This window comes from Lepeophtheirus salmonis, chromosome 4 (genome assembly GCF_016086655.4).
Source record: "Lepeophtheirus salmonis chromosome 4, UVic_Lsal_1.4, whole genome shotgun sequence".
NCBI lineage: Eukaryota > Metazoa > Arthropoda > Copepoda > Siphonostomatoida > Caligidae > Lepeophtheirus > Lepeophtheirus salmonis.
This window is the reverse complement of record NC_052134.2, coordinates 2,765,543-2,790,659: the sequence shown is the minus strand read 5'-3', so window position 1 is coordinate 2,790,659 and position 25,117 is coordinate 2,765,543. Positions and strand designations below refer to the sequence as shown.

At 32.9% G+C, this 25,117-nt stretch overlaps 2 protein-coding genes across 4 annotated transcripts in view; both read right to left on the bottom strand.

Moving 5' to 3' along the window:
* Positions 1-3,414: 3,414 nt before the first annotated feature.
* Positions 3,415-4,907, bottom strand: LOC121116376 (uncharacterized). Its single transcript, XM_040710626.2, has 2 exons — positions 4,744-4,907; positions 3,415-4,679 (listed from the first exon to the last, which is right to left on the bottom strand). The coding sequence occupies exons 1-2, from the start codon at positions 4,767-4,769 to the stop codon at positions 3,674-3,676; spliced, it is 1,032 nt and encodes a 343-aa protein (XP_040566560.1). The 5' UTR covers positions 4,770-4,907; the 3' UTR covers positions 3,415-3,673.
* Positions 4,908-6,497: 1,590 nt separating this feature from the next.
* The window catches only part of LOC121116375 (uncharacterized), a 42,951-nt gene continuing 24,331 nt past the window's right edge, over positions 6,498-25,117 (bottom strand). Inside the window, exons 1-2 of one of the 3 annotated variants that reach the window (XM_071887541.1) lie at positions 8,826-9,136; positions 6,498-8,586 (exon numbers count right to left, since the gene is read on the bottom strand). In XM_071887541.1, coding sequence (XP_071743642.1) covers positions 7,118-8,563 — 1,446 coding nt within the window. In that variant the 5' untranslated portion in view covers positions 8,564-8,586; positions 8,826-9,136 and the 3' untranslated portion in view covers positions 6,498-7,117. Of the gene's footprint in view, positions 8,587-8,825; positions 9,137-25,117 lie in introns of those variants that run through there. The other 2 variants (XM_040710623.1, XM_040710625.2) reach the window with 2 other exon arrangements.

Genomic DNA, 25,117 nt, shown 5'->3' with positions numbered 1-25,117 from the left:
CTTTGCATCTTCAATTTATTAACACTTTTTATTGAATTATCAGTGTGAATTCTGTAAAGGGAATACAAGGTCAAGGCGTCAATTATTTGATTAATTTTAAGTAGTAATGAATATTTTAGAGACATGAAAAGCCCAGAAATTAAATATAAATAAGTCGATTAGATGACTTAATCTTTAATAAATACTAATCAAATTTATTGGATAAGAAGGATATTAAATAGGGATTAATCTTCCTACCTCCAGAATATTAATTACTCATCATAATTAGTCAAGTAATCAACTTAAATATGATTAATTTCAAAACATTTTCATGCAACCTTATATTGCCTTTGTATTAAATATTATATAAGACAAATAAAAGTTAAACTGAAAAAATAAATCAAAATCATACTTTTTGTATCAATTTTTATTACCTTAAATTTTCATCTAAATATATGTATAGTTATTTCATTTCAAAATATGGCTTTGAATTCGAAATTATACTCAAGAACATGTTGTTTTTTTGTTTGTTTTTTTAAAGGCTTTAAATGCCAAACCTACTGCGGTTAAAAAATTTACTAGTGATTATCGTCTTTTATTACTTAAATAACAATAATAAGTGAGTTTTAGATTCGAGACGAAAATAATGTAAATCCATAATTAAATTAGTGTTGGATTGATTCTAGGACTGATTTAATCATTTCCCCATCTTTATTAGTCTTTTCTTTTATCGGTTTGATCTTTTTTACCAATAAACAGTCCTAAGAACCGATTACTCCGTCTTACATATATTAAAGAATAAAAAAGTGAAGAAAATTATAAATGATAGCTAGAACGTATAATAACAAGTTCCTGCCACACGCCTTCTACTTTAAACTTAAGGTATCTTGTCTCTTTGAAAGATGTTATACTGAACAGCTGAAAGGACGAATTAAGTAACTACTTCATTTCAGCTGTTGTAGTCACCATAACCTACTCATAATCTCATGTTTTATTACTGACAAATTTTATTTTGATTAAACGGTTAGGACTGTAGTCTTTTTAGTTTTTCTGGACCTATTCAAAATAGGTATAATGTACATACTTTATTATTCGACTCCTTTAATTCATCATATACAATTGTAATCTTCAAATGGAAGCTCAATTCAATTAGTATTTTTTTAACTCGATTCATAGGGTACAAAAAATAATGTAAAATAAAGGATTTTTTTGTATGGAACCATAAAATGAACTTTTGTAAGTTGGACTATTGAGTACGATTTTATACTTTTAAAGTGGAAGAGACTACCACAGAAATTCTTTGGAGTAAGATATTGGTATAATGTTTGCTCTTAACTTATTGATACGAAAGTATCCCTATATAAAAGATGTGTGACATTATTTTTTTATAGCTGATAAAAAGATAGGAGTTTGTTTGATAGTTTCAATTATTAGGAGATATTTTTTTTATTTTAATTAGTTTTCAAATATTAGCTACAAGCCATGCAGTGATAATTACTCTCGTATAAGCAAAAGACTTGTTTAATAAATTAAATCATTCTCTAGGTTACAAATAGTAGACAAAAAACCAACTTTGTTCGTTATACAAGGACTATATGGTGTGGCTCCGGGCTACGCCACTTTTAAAATAAATTGGTTATGAAACGGATATTTACTGCGTCATTACGTCATATGAGTATTGGTTCGCAAGTAACCTAAGCCCATCAATTTATGAACTAACTGGGAAAACATTGTTCTATATTGTTTTCACTGAAGTCTCAATTTGTATTATAATTGAAAACATCTTGGTTACTAAAATTGATATCATTATTAAATAAAATGGACAAATTTCCCAAAAAAATCTGGAAAAAACTTCATTTTTTTAAATAATATCTGTATTGAATTCTACTTTATGTCGATGGGAAATTCTGATATTTCAATTAAATCTAATTAATAAGTACTGAAACCCCTATAGAATTGTATAAATTTTAGTTATCTGAGCCAGCTCCTTTTCTACCCTCTCCGCTTTAAGAACATATGAACTGCTCGTAACAACATTTTTGTTGTAAAGGGTGGTTAATCTAATCGTTTGCACGCCGAGAAAAAACCTGTTGATGTGACTTTGTTTCTAAACTGATTTTATTCAATTTTCAAAAAAAAAACAATTCAACATAAATTTGACATTCAATCAATAAAATCGCAATTAGCTCGGACGACACTTCACAACGTCCACAAAAACTGGATAAAGTCTGGAATACCCTCTTGATCCTAGATTTCAGGTATCATTGAAAACCTATTCAACATTGTACCACACAAGATAGTCTAAAAGATTCAATTCCGGCGAGTTAAGAGGCCAAGAACTCGGCAGGACGTACATTACATTCTCAGAATTAAGAAAAGCGAGTGTTATTTTTTCAGTGTGATAGGGTGTCCTGTCTTGTTTCCAGATCCAAGAACGATCTTTTATGATGCTGGGGATCCAGGGAAAGACTTTGGTTGTCAGAACACTGATGTAGACTTTAGCTTTGACCTTCAGGCATAATCCAAACCATGGCTGCTAACAACTCCAAGAACAAGAACTTGCTGTGTGTACTTGACCTTCATAAACCTAAGGACATTAATATGACTTTCTGCTAAACATCCTCGAGTTACGATTTTGGCTGCTACTGGGAAATCATCTGCAGTTTCAGTGCACTTCCACAAACATTTTCTTATTTTTTGGACGAATCGAGTAGTGAGCCCGACCACTTTATCCAAAATTGCGTTGTCTATTTTACCATTTAAATTTCACAAAATACACAAACGTGTACAACACTTTAGTTCCTGATTAAAAGAAGACGGAGGTATGTTGGCGTAAAGAAGCATAATTAGCAACTGACGTGGCAGAGTGACATTTGTACCGTACTTACTCTCCATTAGTGTTTGTTTGTATTAAACCGGTTTGTAAGGAGATTGGATGAGTGCAGAGAAAATTGCAAAGGTTTAAAAGAACTACCCTTCATATTTTTAGTCAAAAAGTATCCAAACATTGATGCTAATTTTGATGCGGAAACACTTACTAAAATGTTGGTATCGTGGCAACACAAATCCTACAAGAAGCATAAAATTATCTACAATTCTGTAGTTAAGGACTTAAATTTATAATCTAATAACCTAGAACTGGAAAGGACGACCACAGTTTAATAATATGTTTGGTTACATTGGAATAGTGTACTATAATTCAATCAATCAAATAAATAAACCCATTGCTACATTAGTTTTTTATTTATGATTCTTACTACATATTTCACCTTGAAAGTTCCTTTGTTATACTTGTATATACACGAAGTGGCTTAAGTAATGAGGCAAGTGTATATATAAAAATATATATTTATACTCGTATGCATTACGTTTGAATGAATAAAAAATGGGACCTTCGTTAGAGAACACAAGAGTTGATTTTTTGAACATGAAGCATTTTGTTAAATTACTACTTTATTAGAGCAACGACTAAAATAACAATAATTAAAAGTTATTGACGTAGTAAATTAAGCCTTAGATTATAATTTTCGCTTGGATTAGTTAATATTCATACTTCTTTACTGAAAGAAAAAGTTTTATAAAAACCAAAGTATTCACAATTTCTACGAATTGACTAGGCCTTATCAGCCTTTATCCATCCCATGATTCAGGAGTAGGAGCCCCTTTACACTCGTTCAAGAAGACAAATCCCCTTTCATGAAACGATATGATACTCCATTTTACTTATGACTTCACGACATTCATTCTCTATTATATTGATATCATCCAGGCTTAGTCTCGATCTCCATTTATTGATTTTAGTCAGAGAATTTCCCGCTAGATCCCATCCCTCTGGAAGAGCAATATCCTTCTTCCAATCTTCGTCCTTGGGATTGATACCAAGTCCGAGTTTCCTCAATAGCCTTTGTATCTCATTTTGAGGTTTAGCAAAAAGATCTTCGAATCTGAGTCGAATGACTCGCTCCATTGGGAGGGATTCAATGAATTTCAAATCAAATTGGATTTGTCTACAGAGTGATTTAGCCTCCTTTACATTCTTGAGCTTTTCCCTTGGATCCCGGAAGTTAAAAACAAGCTGTGAACCTTCTTCCATTTTCGAGAGTTTATCCAACTCAATCATTTTGATTTTGAATAATGAACAGATTTGCGGTATGTACTCAGATTTAAAAGTACTTTTATCGTTAAAAATGTCTTTAAAAATGGAATTTTTTTCGTAGATCAAGGACACGTTGGCCTCAGAGAGATTTGCTTTGCAATCAAAAGTTGGAGTGATGAAAGTTCCTCGATCATTATTGAATAAACTATGATGCAAATTCAAGGACTCAATGTTTTTTCCGAATAAATAGAAGTGGACCTCGGACGAAGTTGTTTCAGGTACTAAGAAATGTGACTCTCTTTCGAATATGTAGTCTTTTAATTTCTTGGTGTATACTACAGGTAAAGAACTTTTGCCCTTATTGTTGACTATGGGCTTTTTTGTGAGCTCCTCGCCCGTAGGGGCAGTCACTGAGAAACTTGGATCCACAATTTCACTCTCATCAAACTCTGGTGTTTCATTCTGTGGATCAAATTTGAGAGTCGTGGTTTCAGCAAGGATTCTCCTCTCGTGAATACCTTGACGAGGAAGAATAGATCTTTGACTGCACCAGTAGCCAACTAACAGCAGTACTAGGATGATGAAACCCCTACTCAGAATAACTCTGCAAGAAAAAACATTATTCGGGTGGTGTTTTTTTTTTAGTCAAATGTGAATTTGTATCTCACCTCTTTCTTCCAAATAATACAACCATTCTGAATATATATATATATATATTACATGATGTTAACTAGGTGAATTTCTTTAGACAACTGAGTATTTCTACTCACAATCATTCGTGTGTGTTTTTTACCTGTGCGTCTGTGCACGACTTGTGGAGGTAGCTGTAACAGCAGAGGATATAATGGTCCCTCACAACCAAAGGAAAATAAATAACAACCTAAAAAAATGCACTTCACAATGTCCAAACTCTACCCCGGAGGAATCCCAAATGATAGGTGAGTTGATATTGTACATATTGCATTCATTCGAAGAAAAAAAGGTGTAAATAAAACTTGTTTAAATTCAAGTAAAAACAAAAAGAAAATCTTTTAAAGGCGTCGAAATAATAAAATATTCATATTATTACTACATAAGATAAACAATGGAAGATTTGAAGTTAGGGTCAAGTCTCTGAGCAGAAGGTTTTTTTTTTTTTGTGAATGTCGAATTAATATAGGGTGTGCGGCAACGAATCATACAGTGTAAACTTGTATAGGGTTCGTACCCCTTATTTTAAACTATTTTAAGTTACAATTTTTTGTTTTTAAAAAATATTCCTATTACGTACGCGAGCGACGATGGAGCTTCAAAGGAAAAGGATATCCAACTTGATCGACGCCCATGTGAAGGTGGAAAAAATTGTCAGGATCATCGGCTGCTAGGAAATACTCGTTTTCTAGATGAAGAGGCTGAAAAGGATGGCCTGAGCCTTGCACAGAGTCCTGGCAGCTATATTCTCCACAAAATTCGGTATCCAGACTTTTTTGACTCAGTGAAGGAGAAGATAGACAGGAGCCCATTGAAAAGAATGAGAAAAATGGCCAATTTTCGGAATTTAATATTAGAAATTTTACTTCCAAAACAAATAGTTATGAACTTCTAAAAAAAAAATTTTCAAAAAATTTAATAATTGAATTTTTTTGTTAATTTTTTGATTTTTTTTTCAAAAAAAAAATCAAAAACCAAACCTTCCACAAATTATAATCCCAATGACGCCCTAGAAGGGATGTTGGCTGCTGTCAAGCCCGGATCTGAACCCCCTAGACTATGGGGTGTGGGTCACCGTTAAGAGGAAGGTTTCTGCGACCTCTCAACCCGATGCGGAATCCCTGAAGGCTGCGGTGGACAAGGAGTGAGAGGACATGAGCGAGGACTTTGTGAGGAACACGTGCTTGGTCTTCTGCCCCAGGATCAAAGCCACGCTGGTGGCCAAGGGATGCAATTTTGAGAAATGATTCAGCGAAGGACCCAATCCCAATAAACCAGTAAAAAAATCAATTATCTCCCTCTTTTATTTTTGAGAATCTGGTGCAAAATTGTACACGAGAATCAATTACTTCACGATTCACTACCGCACACTGTATACCTATACCAAATTGCTTGACTTTACAATATGAATTTTTAATATATAAAGTTTTCATAGTATTTCAATTCTTGGTTAAAAAAAAAACAAGTCATTTCCTTACTTTTGAAGGAGGAATATTGCGGAAATTAAAAATATATACTAGTTAATAATAATACTATATATATATATAAGATGCCATATTATCTTGCATACTTAACCCCCCTCCACTCTGCCCTCTTAAAATATGGACCTAATGAAAATAGAATTTTCTTTCTCTCAAGGACAGAAGAATCCACTTATAGAGTGATTGATACAATATGGAAGTAACCATTCATAATAAAAAACTTGTAACACATTTGGGATGGTTTTCCCGGATTAACTCAGTAGGGTTTTTTTATGTTTTTTTACAAGCAAACAAAAAATACATTTTCAAGATCAGTATAAAAAATATAAAATCACCAATCTTCGTAACAATACAGGGAAATACACGTTTTGTTCTTTTATAATGGAAGCCTATAACTAGTCATATACGGATTTAGGTAAGTGTTGATGAGAATATGTTTTTTTTTTTTTTTTTTTTGTTTTGACAAAATACTCTGTGCAAAGAAAAAGATATTTATAAATAGTTTACAGAAACTGAAAAATAGCTTATTATGATGGTTGAATGAAGTTTCAGTATGAAGTAATGTACTCCAAATCCAAGACTATGAGTCTTCACACCACATTCAAAAATGAAGAGACTTTGTTTCTTGTTTTTGAATTCCAAAAGGTTTCACTCAATATCCATAAAATGATTCTATAACTTTTAATAGGTATGTAGATTAATCGAGAGACAAGCTCTTTGCTTAATCATCAGACTTGACACTCCGAAAAACTATACATGGATAGGATAATTTTAATCACGGGACTCCTCCGTTACTTTCTGTTGGAGTCAGACTCCTTCTTTTTAAAAGAGGAAGATTTATGACTAGAAAATAAAAACGAGAGATGTGCCTTTAAGAAACCGTAATGCTTCTTCCAATGGCCATTGTGTTCTCTGAATGAAAGCTATTGTCCAGGATGGATTGAAGCTTTAACTGATCCTGAACAAATTTCTTTTGAAGTAATTCCTTGTAACGCTCCTTTGTATCACAAAATGAAACTTCCCATGCGAAGAGGTTCTTGTAGATGACGGTCCGTCCCTTCATGATAGGAGTGGGAGTCAAGTTTTTATTTATGGTTTCCCTACCCAGAATGGAGTCCATGCCTGCAACAATTTCTTTGTCTGGGGTTGGAGTATTTGCACAGTAATTGGCCCACCTTGTTGTGTGATAGGGAGACCAAGCTGAGCGTTTGTTCCGGCTTCCTGAAGGAGCGATGGGAGCTGTGTATCGCGTCACGTTTTTATGGCGTAACTTTGCTCTTTGCCTTTTTTGTTTTTTCTTTTGATTTTTGGAAATTTGAGTACGTGCTCCTGTAGTAGCCCCAATGTATTGAGCCATGTTTTTTGAGGAAGTACTCAGCTCCACAACAATGGATGAGCCTAAAGATTCTGATATAGATACTTCATCCTCTTCTTCGTGTGAGGAATGAACTTCTTCGAGATCAAAAGGGACTTCTTCATCATCACTTTCTTGAAGCTTTTCATCAAAGTCCTCCGGAACAATGCTCTCAGAGTACTCTCTCTCGGATGAAATCTCTTTGAATCGCATATCTTCTTCCTTATCAGATGAAAATTCCTTATCATTATATCCAGAATCCCAACAACGATCCTCTTCCTCCATTTTGTTCATCATTTCTTGGAGTTCCTCAATTGAATAGTCCGTTGGAAGTAGTTGTATCACCTTGGAGTGAGTGTTGTTCTCAAGGACAGAAGTATCTCCCATTTTCTTAATCTCCTTTCTGAGTTCCTTCATTTCCTGAAGTAAAAGTTTTCCTTCCTGGTGCATCTCTGGAGTGGACTCCTTGGATGAGGCGGAAGAAGAGCTTAGGGAAGGAGAGGAATAAGTTGAGATGAGAGACTCAACGTTCTCAAGGGTATGTATTCCCTGTCTCCTTTTGTGAGCAGCAACATCGTAGTCATCCCATGATAAGGAATCCGCTTCGGAGCTCCCTTCTCCAGAGTTGATACGTTGGCGAACTTTGGGGTGCTTTTTGGTTTGTTGATGATGATAGAGTCGACTCCCGTTTTGCACATGTTTTTCAATCTTTTTCTTTTCATTGCCCTTCTTTTTTTTTGATGGAGACACATTGGCTCCGCCTTTATCAATGGATGCCGGAGCTATCTTTTTTTTAATACATTTCTTGTCGTTCCATTTTCGTGGATTAAACTTTGTAATCCGATGTTTTAAGCCAATACCAGCATTAAACTTGAGGACATAGGACCCAAATTTCTTAGATAAACTCCAATGCGAATATCCATTGAGGAATGATATAAGGATATTCACGTTCAGCCTTTTCATAGTCGACTGGGGATGAATTCGTCCTGGAAAAGAGAGAAAAATTAGAAAGTCATTCAATTGTTTTTTTTTTCTTATTATTTCAAATCCTTGACATAAAGTAAGTTCGATTCAAACTGATAAGAAAGTATACTTATGACAAATAAATAAAACTGGACATGAGCCAAAAGCTGGTATCTTCATACGTACTTAGAGTGTGAGTAATGATACATTGACATAGAAATAACTGCCTCATTTAAAAGTCATTCAATATTCATGTGCTTACCTCAATCATATCAACTGACACCGGAAATAAACAAACACAGATCACAAATCAATGAAGAAAAAAAAAACACTCTAGAGATTTGCCTTTGCCCCTAACTTCCCATTTCTAATTACAATCAAACATTCAGAAGGAAGAGAAAGCCAAGCTAGTACACTACCATACCTGTCTTAAAAGAGGCCTCAAATAAACAAGGCATTACAACTTCTTGGAGTAACATATTATAGCTAGAACATTTTTTTATACATGATTGCGAAAAATAAAAAAGAGGTTTAAAAAGAAAGGTGTTGCACTGCTCCGGATTCCGTCTTTCTTTTCGCTAATTGCTTTTATACTCAATAATATGACCTCCCCCCCCCTGGATAGATAGCCCAAAATAGTCATTGCAACATTTAATATTTTATAATTTTTTCTTTCTACAATAATGCAGATTTATAAATATGTATCTGCCATTCTTTGGCTTACTTTTGGAGTTGCTACGGAGCTTAGTATACCCAAACATGCAAATGAAAGATCTATTTTTAAAACTGAGTACAAGATCAAAGAGAAGTCACATATAACAAATTACTTTAAAGAGTCCCTAGAAGTCGTATCACGCTACCAATATTTTTGTACTGTTTCTCTACAGAAATAAGTATGGGTGTTTTCGTATTTTTTGATTACAAGTATTTCTTTTATAATGTCGTTAAAAGCGATTGACCTGCACTTACTGAAGATTCTGCAGGGTTTTTGCATGGATTTTTGGTGAAGGGGCTAGCTCAAAAATTTGATGAAATTTAAAAAAAAAACAGTTTTCATTATTCCAAGTTTTATAAAGGACAATATTCCTCATTTTGTATGTTTTAATGGGGCAACAAAAACCGGTTCCAATGTTAACTTAGTAAAGTATCGTTTTAAATGTGTCCGTTTTGTTTGACATAGTTTGTAAAATTCTATGACGTTCCCCATTGTCCATTCACTGAATAAACCTAACTTCAGTATTTAAACACCAAGTTATTTTTTTTTTCTATTTTTTTATATCTCTTAAAAAAACTTTTCATTCAAATGATTTATAGGGATAATTACTTTTTACAAAAAGATGAAAAATGTAATTGGCAACATATCTTATTTAATAATTTTAGATGATTCGTTGATTAAGGAATTAGGATATTCTGCAATGGTCTAAAAAATGTTGGTTTTTCCAAATAAATTCGATTCCAATTACTTGATTTGGACAAACTGTACCAATCTAGAATTGGTCCAAAAAACACCAAATCTTATGACATCAATTTTAGCTCTTTGAAATTATTATTATCCCTGTTATAATTGATAATTTCAGATAATGGCAATCAATCAATCGAAAAAATGGTTTTGGATATATTAGACATTAAATTAATTAACTGGAGGAGCTAAATTATTATTAGTTTAATTTTGTAAATATTCTGTCAAACATTTTTTTTGGCAATATTTATTTTCAACGTAAATGACACATGACAGCAATTTACTGTATTTTTAAGAAAACTATAAAATATTGCATCTAGAAAACCATGTCTGTCCAGCTAGTACCAGGAGCAGTGAAAGAATCTTTACATTTCGTTTTTGCTACATAAAACAAAGTTTTTGTGAATGCAGTAAAATTGTTCCGATCAAATACCAAAAATGAAATAAACAAAAAAAACTAGATCTTCCTTAGTGTCTAAGAAGCCGAGAAAATGTAATCTTAACGTGATGAACGAATTTCAGTCCGCCCACTTTTGGACCCAGGCCCAAAACAAACAGAGATTGCTTTGTTAGCATGGGTCCAGACCAACTAATCAGACATGAACGTGGTGTTCCTGCAGGATGGTGTGTCCACACACACATCCAAAAAGGCCCAGAAGTGGTTGGAGGGCAATTGCCTTGCTTGCGAAGGAAAATGTGCCCCCTCTACTCACCAGATGCGAACCCATTACCCTTCCGGGGTGCATGTTGAGCCCAAGGCCTGCTACGTCTGTCACCCAATTATTAGCAATATCAACGACACCGACAACCAGTAATGGGATGTCATGTTTGAGGACTACATCTGCAATGGGTGCAAGGCCTTCTGTAGCCACCTGGAAGCCATCATTGCTGCCGACGGGGACCTTATCGATGATTAATGTAGCCAAGACATCATATTAGTTATTTTTATTTTATTGACATACCCTTTTTCAACTAGTTGCTGAAATACATCTTGATAAAGTTCTAGATTGAAAGTGTTAAAAAATTTTCGCCACATCCGGTACTTCTACAGCCTGATTATCATACATTATAAAAAAGGAAATTATGTTGCCCACCCGGTATATGAACAAAACAAATATGCATGCTTAAGATCTTCTGAGTAGTTTTATAATTAGATCTAAGAATTTGTGATGTTTAAAATGAGCTGAAAATGAAATTAAGTTCGTTTGAATTGGTATCAGGAACCAATTTTAATATCCAGGAGTCTGTTTGAATTAGAATTTAAAAATAAGTGATCCAAGATCATGATGATGTGCAAATCTCGACTGCCTTCAATATGTTAAAAAATTTAAATGATATATAGTAACTATATAAAGTTGTTTTTTTTTATTATATAAGACTATTTTTATTAGATTATATTGAATAATTTTGAAATACAGTCTTTGAAAAGGCTGTTACTTCTATTGTACACTTCAACCTTTCTTTCAAAAGGAAAGAAGATGACAAAGGCTTTCAAAATTAGTAATAGTTAGCCAATGCTTCCCATTTATACATAGAATGATTATTCAATAATTATTGGAATTGTTCACAATTCAAAACAAGTTATTCGAATTTGTCCAATCAACATTTCGAGCATTTTTATGTGGAAAAGAAGCGGAAATATCAAAAGCTGAGAACAAAATACTATTTACATTTTGTTTTAGTGAGGCTTACACCGTGTGTAAAGTCGGAAATGGCTTTGAGGTGAATGTTGAAGAAAAAAACATGACTTAATGTGCTCATAAATCATACTATGGATCAAATTTAGCCCTAAAACTAGGTCAAATTTCATTCAAATCAATTACATTGGTTGTTTACATTATTTAAAATCTCTATGGAGTTACTCTTTGAGACGAAAATTCGTGAGTCAATGTATAGAAGAAGAAAAAAAAGCTTAGATCAAACATGGATCATGAATTGACTTTCAGGATTGTTTCTTCATCTCTGAGCATCACATTAACCTGAAATAACTCTCCAATAAACTTAACCAACTCCCCTGCCAACCCACCCAAAAAAAAAACAATAAATATACATTTAAGGAAATGTTTATGTACATACACAAACATTGGAATAAGCTTTGTATTTCACCATAAATCTTTTCATCGAAAAAACATTATTCTTCCTTGTCTTGTTGTAATTTGCCATTAGTTATATATTCGGGTGTTCATAAATCATAGTTCAAATTTATAAAAAAGAATAAAATCAAATAAATATTCTTTATTATTTATTTGAGCATGTAAAAGTGCTTTGAAGGTATGTCTACTGCCTCAACTGAGGGACATAATGTGTAGAATCAGATATATGTGTAAGCAATATACATATATTTAAATTTGTATGTACAAGTATATCATATGTTCACGAAATGCGAAATCTTTTCGATTAGAAAGCACGGCTTTGTTTAATTAAGTATTCAATGCTCATTTTGGCATATGCATTAAATCAAGAGACAGGTGTTTCTATTGAAAAAAAAAATTTAATGCCGTCGTATTGTAAGAATTTAATTATTTATCAATGGATACGATATCAACATAAATTCATTTTACATCACGTTCATATGATCTATTCTCATGATAACACAATTCACTTAGGTCTTTTTAACAGGTATATTCCTACAGTTTTTAAATTGAGGGGGGTGGAGGGCATTAGCGTTGTTTACTTATATTAGTTTTGTAAACAAAGCCATCTTACGCCAAAAGAACACACACAACCCCCTGAATGATGATATTATGTATTACAAAATATAGCTCAATATCGCTAAGACAAAAATTCCTACTGTCTTTTATTGTCAGCTGTCTATTCCCTCATAGACTTGATACTTCATGACTATTTCACAATTTATTATTTTTGATAAATATACGATGTCATAAGTAATAAAATTACATATACTTATAGTCTGGAAGTACTTAAGAGATAAACAGCAGTTGGTATGATTGACTTATTTGGTTAACTTATAAGATGACAATAAAGGAAACAAAGTCATAGATGTACCGGGTGCAGGGAAAAAATCTTTACACATCGTTTCTGCTAAATAAACCAAGGTTTTTGTGAATGTGGTAAAATTGTTCCGATCAAATACTAAAAATAAAAATAAACAAAAAAAACTAGATAATCCTATGCGTCTTAGAAACTGAGAAAATGCCATCTGAACGTGACCATCAAATTTTGATCCACACACTTTAGGACGCTGGCAAGAAAACAAGGGAGATTGCCATATTATCATGGGTTCAGACCAACTACCCAGACATGAACGTGGTGTTTCAGCACACACGTCCAAAAAGGCCCAAAAGTGGTCGTAGGACAAATCCCCTTCCTTGTCAAAGAAAATGTGACCCCTCCCCCCCTACTCAACAAATGCCAGCACATTGGACTTCACTTTTTGGGCGCATATTGAGTCCAGGGCCTGCACCGTTCGTCACCCAAATATTAACAACCTCAAGCACACTGGGATTCCATGTCTGAGTACTACATCTGCAATGGGTGCAAGGCCTTCCGTGGCCGCCTGGAAGCCATCATTGCTGCTAAGGGTGGCTGCATCGATGATGATTAAGGTAGCCGAGATATCATATTAGTTATTTTTATTTTATTGACATTCCCTATTACCACTGGTTGCTGAAATACATCTTGATAAAATTCTCGGTTGAAAGTGTACAGATTTTTCCCCCACCCGGTATGTAACTCCCATAGAAGTTGCTGTGAAAAAATTTACAAGTAAAGGCCATATTTTTAAACAACAATCACCAAACTGCCACACCACCTTGTGGAATAGATATTTTTTTAAGTTTGACCATGCCTTATTGTGATGCACACTCCCTTAGTCCATGTAAAGCTCGTAGTAGAATTGAGTATTGACATCGCTCTGATTCCTGACTATATCATTGCTAGATATAGAGTAGGAGTATTGTTTATTTTCTAACTTTCACACCTGCATTCAGCCAAAACATATTACGTTCATTACCCTTCCATATTTTTTGAACAAATTCATTTTGTTCCGTCTGTCACTCTCCCATCAGGGAGTTGATGTTTAAAGGCACATCAGTCTCTTCTAAAGTTAACCGCCAAGTGACGTCACGAAGACCACGTGATCAATATTTGGATGAAGTAACTTTATTTGTGCATTAAAGAGATTGAATATATTTTTAGAGTACTTTATAACTAAGAACACAACCTCCATGAGCTCATTCTCTTAATTGAATTAACAAAGTAAATTCTGCGAATATAAGAAATAATTACATGCGTCACAAGGATAAAGTGTCTCAATCTGTCTATGGTATCATTGAAAGCCGCATCTTACAGAGGGATAGGAAATCTCTAGATATGAAAATTGTGTGTATTTTGGGAATGCTAAGAAAAAAAAAGTGAAGGAAAAGGAACTCTGACTATTTGAAGAATGTTGTTATTGAGGAGAGTGGCTTAGTTGTCATAACTTTTCATTAGATCAGCTACCGTCAGCTGTTGACGCGAGAGGAGGGGGAGAAGGACATTGGCAAGAATTACTCCGAGTCTAACAAGGACTTACAATTACAGCTCCCCAACAAATCTTCAAGATTACTCTCCGTCTTTTATGGTCATACAAAAAGTTTAGTAGTAGTAAAAAAGAAAATTCATTCTTCAGATAACACATTTTAAAAAAATGGGCGGGCTAAAAGAAATACACCGGATTTTCATCACTTTATAGCTCTCGTTCTTTACAAGGGTTATTTTGTATCTTTTATGGAGCTGACAGATTGAAATAGAGGATCCATAAGCCATTGCACTCATATGATCAAAACTCAGATCCAATTGATTCCCAAAGTTTCGTTTTCCTCTCCTCAAAAACTACTTAGTACAGACTTTGGATCTCATACTACACACGTATCTAGATGAAGAGATGAGAGACATGAACCAATGAAAGTAAGTAACTAACCATATATAAATGTACTATTAACGTTCCTGGTCATTCGTCACTCTGAATTGAAGTGGTCCTTACACATACATACACATATATTCCATTCTATTCATTCTCCCTCATACTTACAAGTTAGTATTTTATCCCCATTACTCTAGACAATTGATGTTTCTTCGCATTGCTAAGTATCATTAGTTACTTTGGTATGTGTAGAGTTTATGTATATCTACATATATTGTCTTATATAGATCATGTCCAAGTATGTATGTAAATAACATATATACTCTGGAAATAAAAAAAGAACTACGGTGATGGTGATTCATTCGCCAAGAAAAGGGTACAAAATATAGTTTTTGAACATACTTCATGATGAGTTATTACTATCATTATTGATATTTATACATGTATATATGTACACTATAGATATATAGGTATGTAAACTGCCAAATTTGAGGCTTTTCTTTTTATAAAGATATGTATATCAATCAAATGTAAGCCCACCAACTATAAGGATACTTGAAAATGAAAAGCAAATCCTTCTCTTTGTTTCTATATGTATATAACTTAAAACATAAAAGCTTAATCTACACTCCCATTAAGATCTTTTGCATGTCATTATCTTTATTGTATGTTTATTGCAACCTTTATCACTCCAAGAAGAAGGCAAAAAGGCCCATAATCTGTTGCTAATTGTTAGCCAATTCCAGAGCTATTTATATACCAAGTGGCGAAGCGCCCCTGTTATCTTGAGTAGATTCATTGGCAACGTGAATAAAACCAACTTTGGTATTTAAAAGCATTCTGTTTGTTTGTTTTTTTTTTCATTTTTGTATGATTCTCTTGAAATAACTTTACAAAAATAGGTTTTAAAAGGGTAGTTTTTTTTATACAAATAAATACAAAACGTAATTGGCAATAACTTTTTCTAAAGTTGTGGATGATTTATTGATATTGTAATTAGTTATTGGGGATTTTGCAAACGTCTAAAAAATGTTGTTGTTTTTTTCAAGAATAACTTCGCTTCAAAATACTTGATGTGTACAAATTGCATTAATTTAGAATTATTGCAAGACATCAAATATGATGGCACCCATTGGAGTTCTCTAGTGCTATTATTGGTGGAGTTATTTGTGTTAAAAGAATTTTACAAATTTCAAACTATGAAAATGAATTGAAAAAATTGTTTTTGTATACTCGAAATTGAAGGAATTATCTGATTTTTCATAAATTGCGACAATATAAATCTCAAGAGTTAAATCAAATTTAGTTTGATTTATTAATCATTCTCTTTTAAATATTTATTTTCGATGGCATGATAGCAATGGACTGTTTTTTTACTTTAGAATACCGCCTCTAGAAGGATATCACTAGTTTAGTATCATTTTAAATGCAACAGTACTCTGGTCACACTATAGACCCGGTATACCAAAGAAGATTATTATTCACAACCATATTTTAGGCCTCTTTTTATTTTTCTTCCTTAAGGTTGCGACGTAGAGCAAGTGTAACGACGTGTAGGATAATTTGAAATGACTGGACACAAAATCTATTTTTTTATACATAAAAAAGTGTACTTACATAATGTAGACAGATATTTAATTTAAAGCAGTTCTTTAAGAACAAAACAGAGAGGTTTTTTGATACCTTAATGAAAAATGTGACCATTTCCCAATATAAATTAATGATTATTATTATGATTATTATTGGAGTACCTTTTTTCCTCTAAAAACATTACATAATACCTATATATATATATTTATTTTCCTTTTACCAAGTGGACATAAATTGCAGAGTCTTTATCTATACATTCAATGACCTCATCTTCAGATCATTATTTATCATCTAAATGTCTTTTGGGATCAAATTCAGGTGGTATAAATGAGAATTTGTATGTGCTTGTACGTAGGACCTACATATCATACATGAGTATCTCTAAATGGTTTTACAGATAATGGGTTATTGTTATAACTTTTTTATTTTTCATTCACAGAAAGAGTTGATTAAGCTACTCATTTGTCATCAAGGAATGAAGGAACTATATTCATGAACAGTTGTCCTAATCGGGGGGATTTTAGGCATGCTAAAAAGTAGCATGCCAAAATCAACATGGTAATCCTGACGATTGGAAGAATGTTTTTGAGGAGAGAAAGAATAATGATCATGTCCTTTCATAAGATCAGCTGCAACCAGCTGTGACGACGGGGTAGCGAAAAAGGAAATACACAAAGACATATGCAAGAATTACTTCGATATTGATCGTAATTCTACTCTTACTTTTGGATTTACAATTGTAACTCCCCAACAACTGTTAAATCCTGTTTTATATATATCAATTATATGTTTTTGTACCGGGTGCGTCGAAAAATCTTTAGACTTTCAATTTAAAACTTTATCAGAATGTATTTCAGGAGCCAGTTGTTATAGGGTATGTCAATAAAATAAAAATAACTAATAATATGTCTTGACTACCCTAATCATCGATGTAGCCCCCTTGGCAGCAATGAGGATCTTGCTTATCTTAAAATGGTATATGAGACGTACGCTATACGCAAATTATAACAAAAAAGCAAAAGTAATGTCAGAAATTATTTCTATAATCTAATGATTTAAAATATATATATTATTCCTTTCAATTTTGAAAAGGACCTTATATTAGAAAGTAATATTTCAATTTACTCGAATTATCTTATTTATTTATTCATTAATTATTTATTTTTTTTGGAAAATAAAGGTATAATTTATTTTTTTAAATTAAGCACGAGTTTCATTGGCATTGCAGGGTTTACTGCAACCCTGGTAGCATGAGGCTACTCCTAGTAAATATATTTGTACGTCTTTTACTGAGAAATTTACTTCCACTACTAGAAGGAGTCTCAAAAACCATATATCTACACAAAATACTGACCATTTAAGTAATGTTATGTGAGTCCATATTGATTTGATCTAGTATAGTCTTAGGGACGGTCTTATAAGTCCTTGGAAACGTCTTCAAGGCTGTCGATTCTTCGGACTGTCAGTAAAAGAACTGATAAAAAAATTGAGAGACTTTTGATTTCTTGATTAGACAATTGGGAATATTTTTATTCATAGTAAGAAACCAATTATTTTGGCTGATGTTTACATGTGAAACAATTAATTATTTTCATTATATAACACCTGTCACGTCTTTGCTTTTGTTGTATTTTGCCCCCTTTTCTCAAAAAAAGAAACAAAAAAAAACCCAAATGAGTTTGTTGTAGCCAAGCAATTCTTCCCAACAACATATCTATTGTTCAATCGTTGGTAACAAGAGCTAAGTCGAATTCCACCAATATATTTGAATAATGATAAGTTCATCACTGTAGCAAAGATGAGGGAAATATATATTTTTTCATTGAAGAATTACTTCGTTTACCCAAAACAAAAATGTTTTTTGGAGCTCAAGGAGACTATTTATGGGGTTTGAGTTAAAAATAAAAAAGTTACTGGCGTCTTAAAAAATAGCTATAAGAGTACGGATGTTTTCCAAATTCATACAAAATCAAAAAAGATATATGCAAAAAAAGGAATCAGTAAAAATTGCAATTTTTTTTTTTTTTTTTTTTCAGACGAAAAAAAAATGGATTTCCAATGAAATATTTGATTTCAAAATAAAAGTTTGTAGAAATTTGTCTAACAATTTGTTTGCATATAAAGATGAGACATAATAATTAATGCGTAACTGAAATATCACTCATTTTCTGCATAATTTTCAATTTTTTTCATTCTTTTCTTTTTTTCCTCAAACGTCAATTTTTAAGAATAAATCCCATAAAACGATACATTTTGGACATAAAATTATAACTTCTAACATCACAAGAATATAGTATTTTCAATTTCCAGAATATTTTATTCCATACTTTTTTTAATATTTACCAAAATGAACCAGTTATTGAGTATTATTCTTTCAACGACATTATTTCTATAACTTTTTTTATCTTTTGCAACTACGAAAAAAAATTGGAGTAGGTCTGTGTTCCTCTTTACAATGTCAATAAATTATATTAACGTTCAGGACGGAAACTTTTCAAAACACCCTCGTATCTGTGTACATATCTCACATATATAATTTTTATGAATTATTGATATGTTTAAATGCATTATAACTACAGCTATTATTTTCTACATACCTGTATAATATATATGCAAGTATTTAATTTCAAGCCTTTACATAAATTTTAAGTTAATAGATGCATATCTTCTACTAACAGTGTACACACATATGTATATATAAATTAGAATATTTCCTATAATATTTGACCTCCTCAGCTTGCAAATTGGAGTGTGAAGGTGTAATAGAAGAAAAGTTTGACTTAAATGTTCTTTTTTTTTCCAAAGGAAAAAAAGCTCTTTCGTCTCTCTGAGGGATCTCCTTCAGTATTCGAGAGTTTTTGCTTTGTCATAAATGACCCTCTCATCAAAATTGGCACATACCTTATTTTGATTAAGAGTTACAAAAAGTTTTATAAAATAAGATTTATTCACCATAGAGCAAAAAAGTTGATACGTAGTTGACCATGTTATACATATCAAAATATTTATAATGATATTTTTCGAAGAAGATTTTGGATGTGTTGGAATTAAAAGAAAAGGCATGGGCGTACCCATTAGGCCCACATGAGATGGGAAGAAAAGTGACGATTGGGAGGAAACTACTCTCCAATTAAAAAACAATTGATATATGTAAGCAAGGCTGGGATGTCGGTACATAAAATTTCCAACTCCTATTATATAAATGTAGAAAATAATTCTGCCAGGTATACAGAAAGTATTTTGGAATATAAAATGTTAAACATGGTGAAGAAAAAATTAAATGGATCAAAAGTTTAATTACTTATATTAATTGCTAGTTCATTCATAAGTTTTCTTAGAATGATTTATGCACTCGTAACCGAGGAACAACGATTCACACAGCCTCACACTGCAACGTTACACTTGTTACTAATTACATTGACTATTCACAATACTAGTGACTACACTCTACGTAACATATAGACTATGGAACACGTTTAAAATTTGGGATGTAAACTTATAAATTAGTTTTGAAGTTTCACAAATTTAAAGTATTTATAATTTATAATCATTAAGAAAAAAACTCAGTATAAGCCTAGGATTAAAAATAATTTTTATTTACATAAGTGATAACGCTTTTCGTAGCCGATAGTCTGAGCTGCTACTAATTTTCCGACTCCGCTGGAAAAAGCTCAGACTCAGGTTCAAGAGCCCGGCTTGTAAGTAAGAAGAATTGGGAAATGAAAGATATTCTTATAAAGGTGGTGAAATAACATTTAAGAGGATACCTCATGACTAATAAAATGAAGAATATAAAGTATTGGAGATTACTCAATAATACTTTCCTGAGAGAGTAAATGAAATATGGATAGAAAAAAGGTTATTTTGAAGAAGGGGGAAACCCCCTCTAATATTTCAAATTCCTTTGTTTGTTTTTTTACTTGTTTTTAGTTATATATTGTGCTTTTTAACTCATTTTTAATAAAGGGATATAAAAAAATGTGCCCCTCTGACACGGACTTAAGTCTCTTAAAAATATTAATACAGCTAGTGGACACAGTTTACTCTGAAATAAAATCCCAAGCATACCATGGCGCAGTCATTCGATGAGCCTAGCGGACTCTTGCAATAGCATTGGTCTTTTTCCCCACTATACCCTGTATAGAGAAGTGATGAGTTGCAATTAGGATAAGAAAGAGCCAAAAAATACTCCATTTAAACGCACAGCACACTTGGACTATTTTGACAGTGTGTCTGGGTACTTACTGCTGATAAATGGAAATTGTGGTTCCTCAAAAAATCTCATGGACCCATGGCAGTATCTATATCTTCAGGAAGTCAAAGTAGGTAACCATATAAGCAATAACCCTACCAGAAGTTGAACTACGGGTAGAATTAAGGATCGACAGTGGATTAATTACTTTCCATGTCCTTGCCGCAGGATATACAGTAGTACTTATGTTTATTTCCTTCCTTTAGGGGCTTATTTGCAGCTGATGTAATGAAACATAATGACAGCTAAGCTGCTCTCCTACTCAATAATATTTAAATAATCAGGATAACCATGTCATTTATTTATTTATTTTTTATCATATCGGCAGTTCATATTTTATACATCTCTAATCGTGATACAGCACAAAAAAATAACCATTTATTTTCAGTTATTTTAAAATCTATGAAGATGCGTAACTCTTTTCATCGCATCTTCAACCAAACACTCATAATGAATCATTATTTTTTTGCATACATGCATGTACCTACAATATAGGTATATGTACATAATATTTGCAAAAGCTACAATACATTTCTTGCAGAAAATTGTGTTTATACCTACTAATATATACTTATGTAATAATGTGCTAATTCATTATATACAAGTATAATGAATACAACGCTCATATTGCAGTAGTCTTCCAACACTTAATATCCCTGTGCAGTGCGCATTAACAAATGTTTCTTTATGTGAGAGAGAATTGGTGCTATCAAATACATAAATTAAAGAAAAAGTATATTTTTTTACTATGAAATATATCCACATAAGTAAATATATATAATAATAATAATTAAAATCAACAGTACTTGACGAATTATTGTTCTAATTCCAATTATAATCTCCTGCTTAATTAATGATTGTTTATTTTATGAATAATACACCTATCTATGCACGGGGGAATGAACGTTATCCAAATTTGGTATAGAAAATTTTTGATTAACTTGAAATAATTTCTTAACAAATAGGTGAAGAATAGGTTTTTTATATATTACATTAATACTTTTAGTGCAACTTTCAAAGAAAGGATTATATTACATAAGGGAGACCTGAGACGGTTTCAATTTTTATTTTACTTCAATTACTGTCAGCTGGTATGATTTGGACTCGCCAAATTTTAGTACAACATACCTACATATGTCCTCTTCTTAATTTAATATATTTATGGATTACACATGGGAATATTCATTTGGTACAAATGAATTCAAGCCAAGAAAGTAATTTATCTTAAAAATGCCTAAAAATGAAAATATATTGAGTTTAGAAAAAGATACAAAATTAATAAAAAAATTTAATCATAAAAATACACTTTTACACAAGTTTTGTTAATCCTACTATTAATGAGGGGATTGTTGCAAGAATAAAAAATTACTCTGAACGATAATAGTCCCAAATGACTATAATCCCGGATATTTCAGAATTCAGATGACTGGGAGAAAAACTGAGATCATAGATAAATTCGATTGTTGTGTTCAATTCCTTTGTACAAAAAGTTATTTGTGTAAGTCCCTATTGAAATTATATGGAATTGGGGATTGACATGGGAGGAATTTCTGTCTATTTAATAGAGCCCCAGTGGGCTTTGTGATTAATTCCTTCACCCACACGAGTTTTGGAGCTGATTTAATATAAAGTAATGACAGCTCTCCTCCCTAAATTTCTTTAAATTGTTTGGGTGACGACGTTAATTTCGGATTATTTTAAGGTCTACCAGTTATGCACCTATGAAATGAGACTTTTTTTTAAAACATTGAACGTTTATTGTGAAAAAATGATTACAAATTATATTTTCAAAGTATGCGCCTTCGCTAGCCACACATTTTTCTTATATTTCAGACAATTTATGAATGCCTTTCCAAAAAAAAAAGTGTTCGTGCAAACCACTCATCGATCCATTTTTTGGCTTCAACGTGAGAATCGAAGCGTAAATCATTGAGTGCATGGTTCCATCGATGCAAACAAGTGATAATCGGAAGGCTCCAGGTCTGGTGAGTAAGCCGAGTTGTACGATTCAACAAGCTGGTGGGCGGCTATAGAGCGATGCGGTGGTGCTTTGTCATCAAGGAAAATTATCTTGTGTTGCCTGGCTTCATATTTTGGGCGTTTTTGGCGTATAGTAAGGTTCGAATCGGCCAATTTTTGTTGGTAGCGATCACCATTAATAGTTTGACCGAGTTGTACAAGGTCATACCATATAACAGCACACTGGTCCCAGAACAGACGCAGCATTGCCTTCTTTCCGAAACCAGCTGGCCTTGCGATCGTTTTGGCCTTGCTGCCACGTCAACATATAATATTTTTCCATTCGGATTCTTGAAATAGATTCCCTTTTCATGGCCAGTTACGATTTGATGTAAAAAGGACTTGCTTTTGTACCGTGCGAGCAGCATTTTACAAGTCGTTTTTCGGTTTTCTTGCTGCCTTTCCTTCACTTCAGGTGGCACGCAACTACCGATCTTTAAAAAAAACTTTTAAACGTTTTCCAACGGTCCGACGGTCAACATCCCAATGTTCTGCGAGCTATTCTTGCGTTTGACCATCATCTTCATTGAGCAATGCTTGCAATTCGGAGTCTTCAAACTTTTTGGGGTGCTTAGAGCATGTCCAATGTAAGCTTCTACAAGCATTTCATGTGCTTGAGAAGCATTTTTCTTCAATTGGTAACAGAAAATCAATGATGTCCGTACATCGTAGTTTGTAGGCACAAAATTAGACATTTTTACGAGCGAAAAAAGTACGTTGTTGAATGAAACTATACAGACAATGAATTAAATATTGTTGACACATGTAGAAATAAGCATATAGATTTTTGGATCGGTTTATAATGTATAACTGGTGGCACCTAGGAACCAAGCCGAAACTCTCATTTCATAGGCGTATACCTAGTACATACCAGCAGGCTATATATTTAGCATCATTGATCAGAGATAACTGATCAGTACTAAAGAAAGGAGAAATTAACACTAAAAAAAGCTGACTAAAAACATGTAATTATAAAGTATGGGTTGGATTGTGATAATGTAAAAGGATATAAGGAGAATAATTTCAAATATCAAAACTTAAAGGGGAACTAGAAGCCTTACAAGAAAATGGTTTTTTTGAACTTTACAAAACGGGGGAAAAAAACTTGAGACCCTGGATGATATACTCTCCATCGAAAGAAGCCGCGTTTTGTTTTTGTTGTAAGCTATTTTCAAATGAAAACTACAAGTTTTGCTCTGTTGATGGTTTCAAATCTTGATGTAATTGAACCATAAGATACAAGAACATGAATCTTGTCTTGCAAATGAGAATGCAATCACTCAGTAGAAAGACCTAGAAATCCCCATTTTCAATGGCAAGAGAATGGGTACAAACACCGAATCCTTGTTAAAAATGAAACAAAGAAATGGAAGCAAATTCTTAGTAGATTATTGGACATCATTATGTTTCTTGCTAAACAAAATCTACATAGCTTGACAAGGCCATAAAGAACATATTCGAGTTGGGGAGGAAAATGAAAATAAAGGAAATTTTCAGGATCTTGTTCAACTGATGTAAAAATACGACCCAGTTCTGCGTGAACATTTGGTTTAAGTAAGAATTTCTAGATATGCAACTTCCTATCTCTCACCACTAATTCAAAATGAATTGGTGAACCTCCTGGGAGACCAAGTAAGAAACAAAGTTATCGATGAAGTGATCAGGAGTAAATACTACTGCATTATTTTCGATAATACTCCAGACATTTCTCATATAGACCAAATGAGTCAGGTGTTAAGATAACTGACAATGAAGTAAAAGTAGAATAATCCTTTCTTCGTTTTATGGAGATTAAAGTGCAAAAATGCGTAGCAAATGGCATCAATGATTCTTGAACAATTAGAAATGGACGACATTAACATTCAGGACTGTCGTGGACAAGCATTTGATAACGCAACAGTAATGGGAGGTCATCTATCTGGTGTTCAAATACGCATCAGGGAAGTTAACCCAAATATTGTATTTGTGCCATGCAACAATCACTCTCTGAATTTAGCAGCTGTGCATGCAGTTTTAGTTATTACAAATTCAGTTACATTTTTTGGCACATTGGACCGTTTATTTTCATTCTTCTCAGCCTCAAGTCATCGATGGCATATTTTAATTTAGATAACTGATGCAACTATCAAACGAAACGAGATGGAGTAGTCGATCAGATGCAGTGAAAGTTATTCACGCTAAATTCACGGAAGTCATGACTGCGCTTGAACGTTTGAGGGAAGATTAGAAATCGCAAATACGAGGTCCGATGCAGGTTTAATTATTCAGGTGATGTTTCCATTTTCTTTCTTGACATTCCTTGGTCTTTGGAGAGATATACCTTGCAAAACTAATGACACTCAAAAGTTATTCCAAACGAAAGGACTGGAC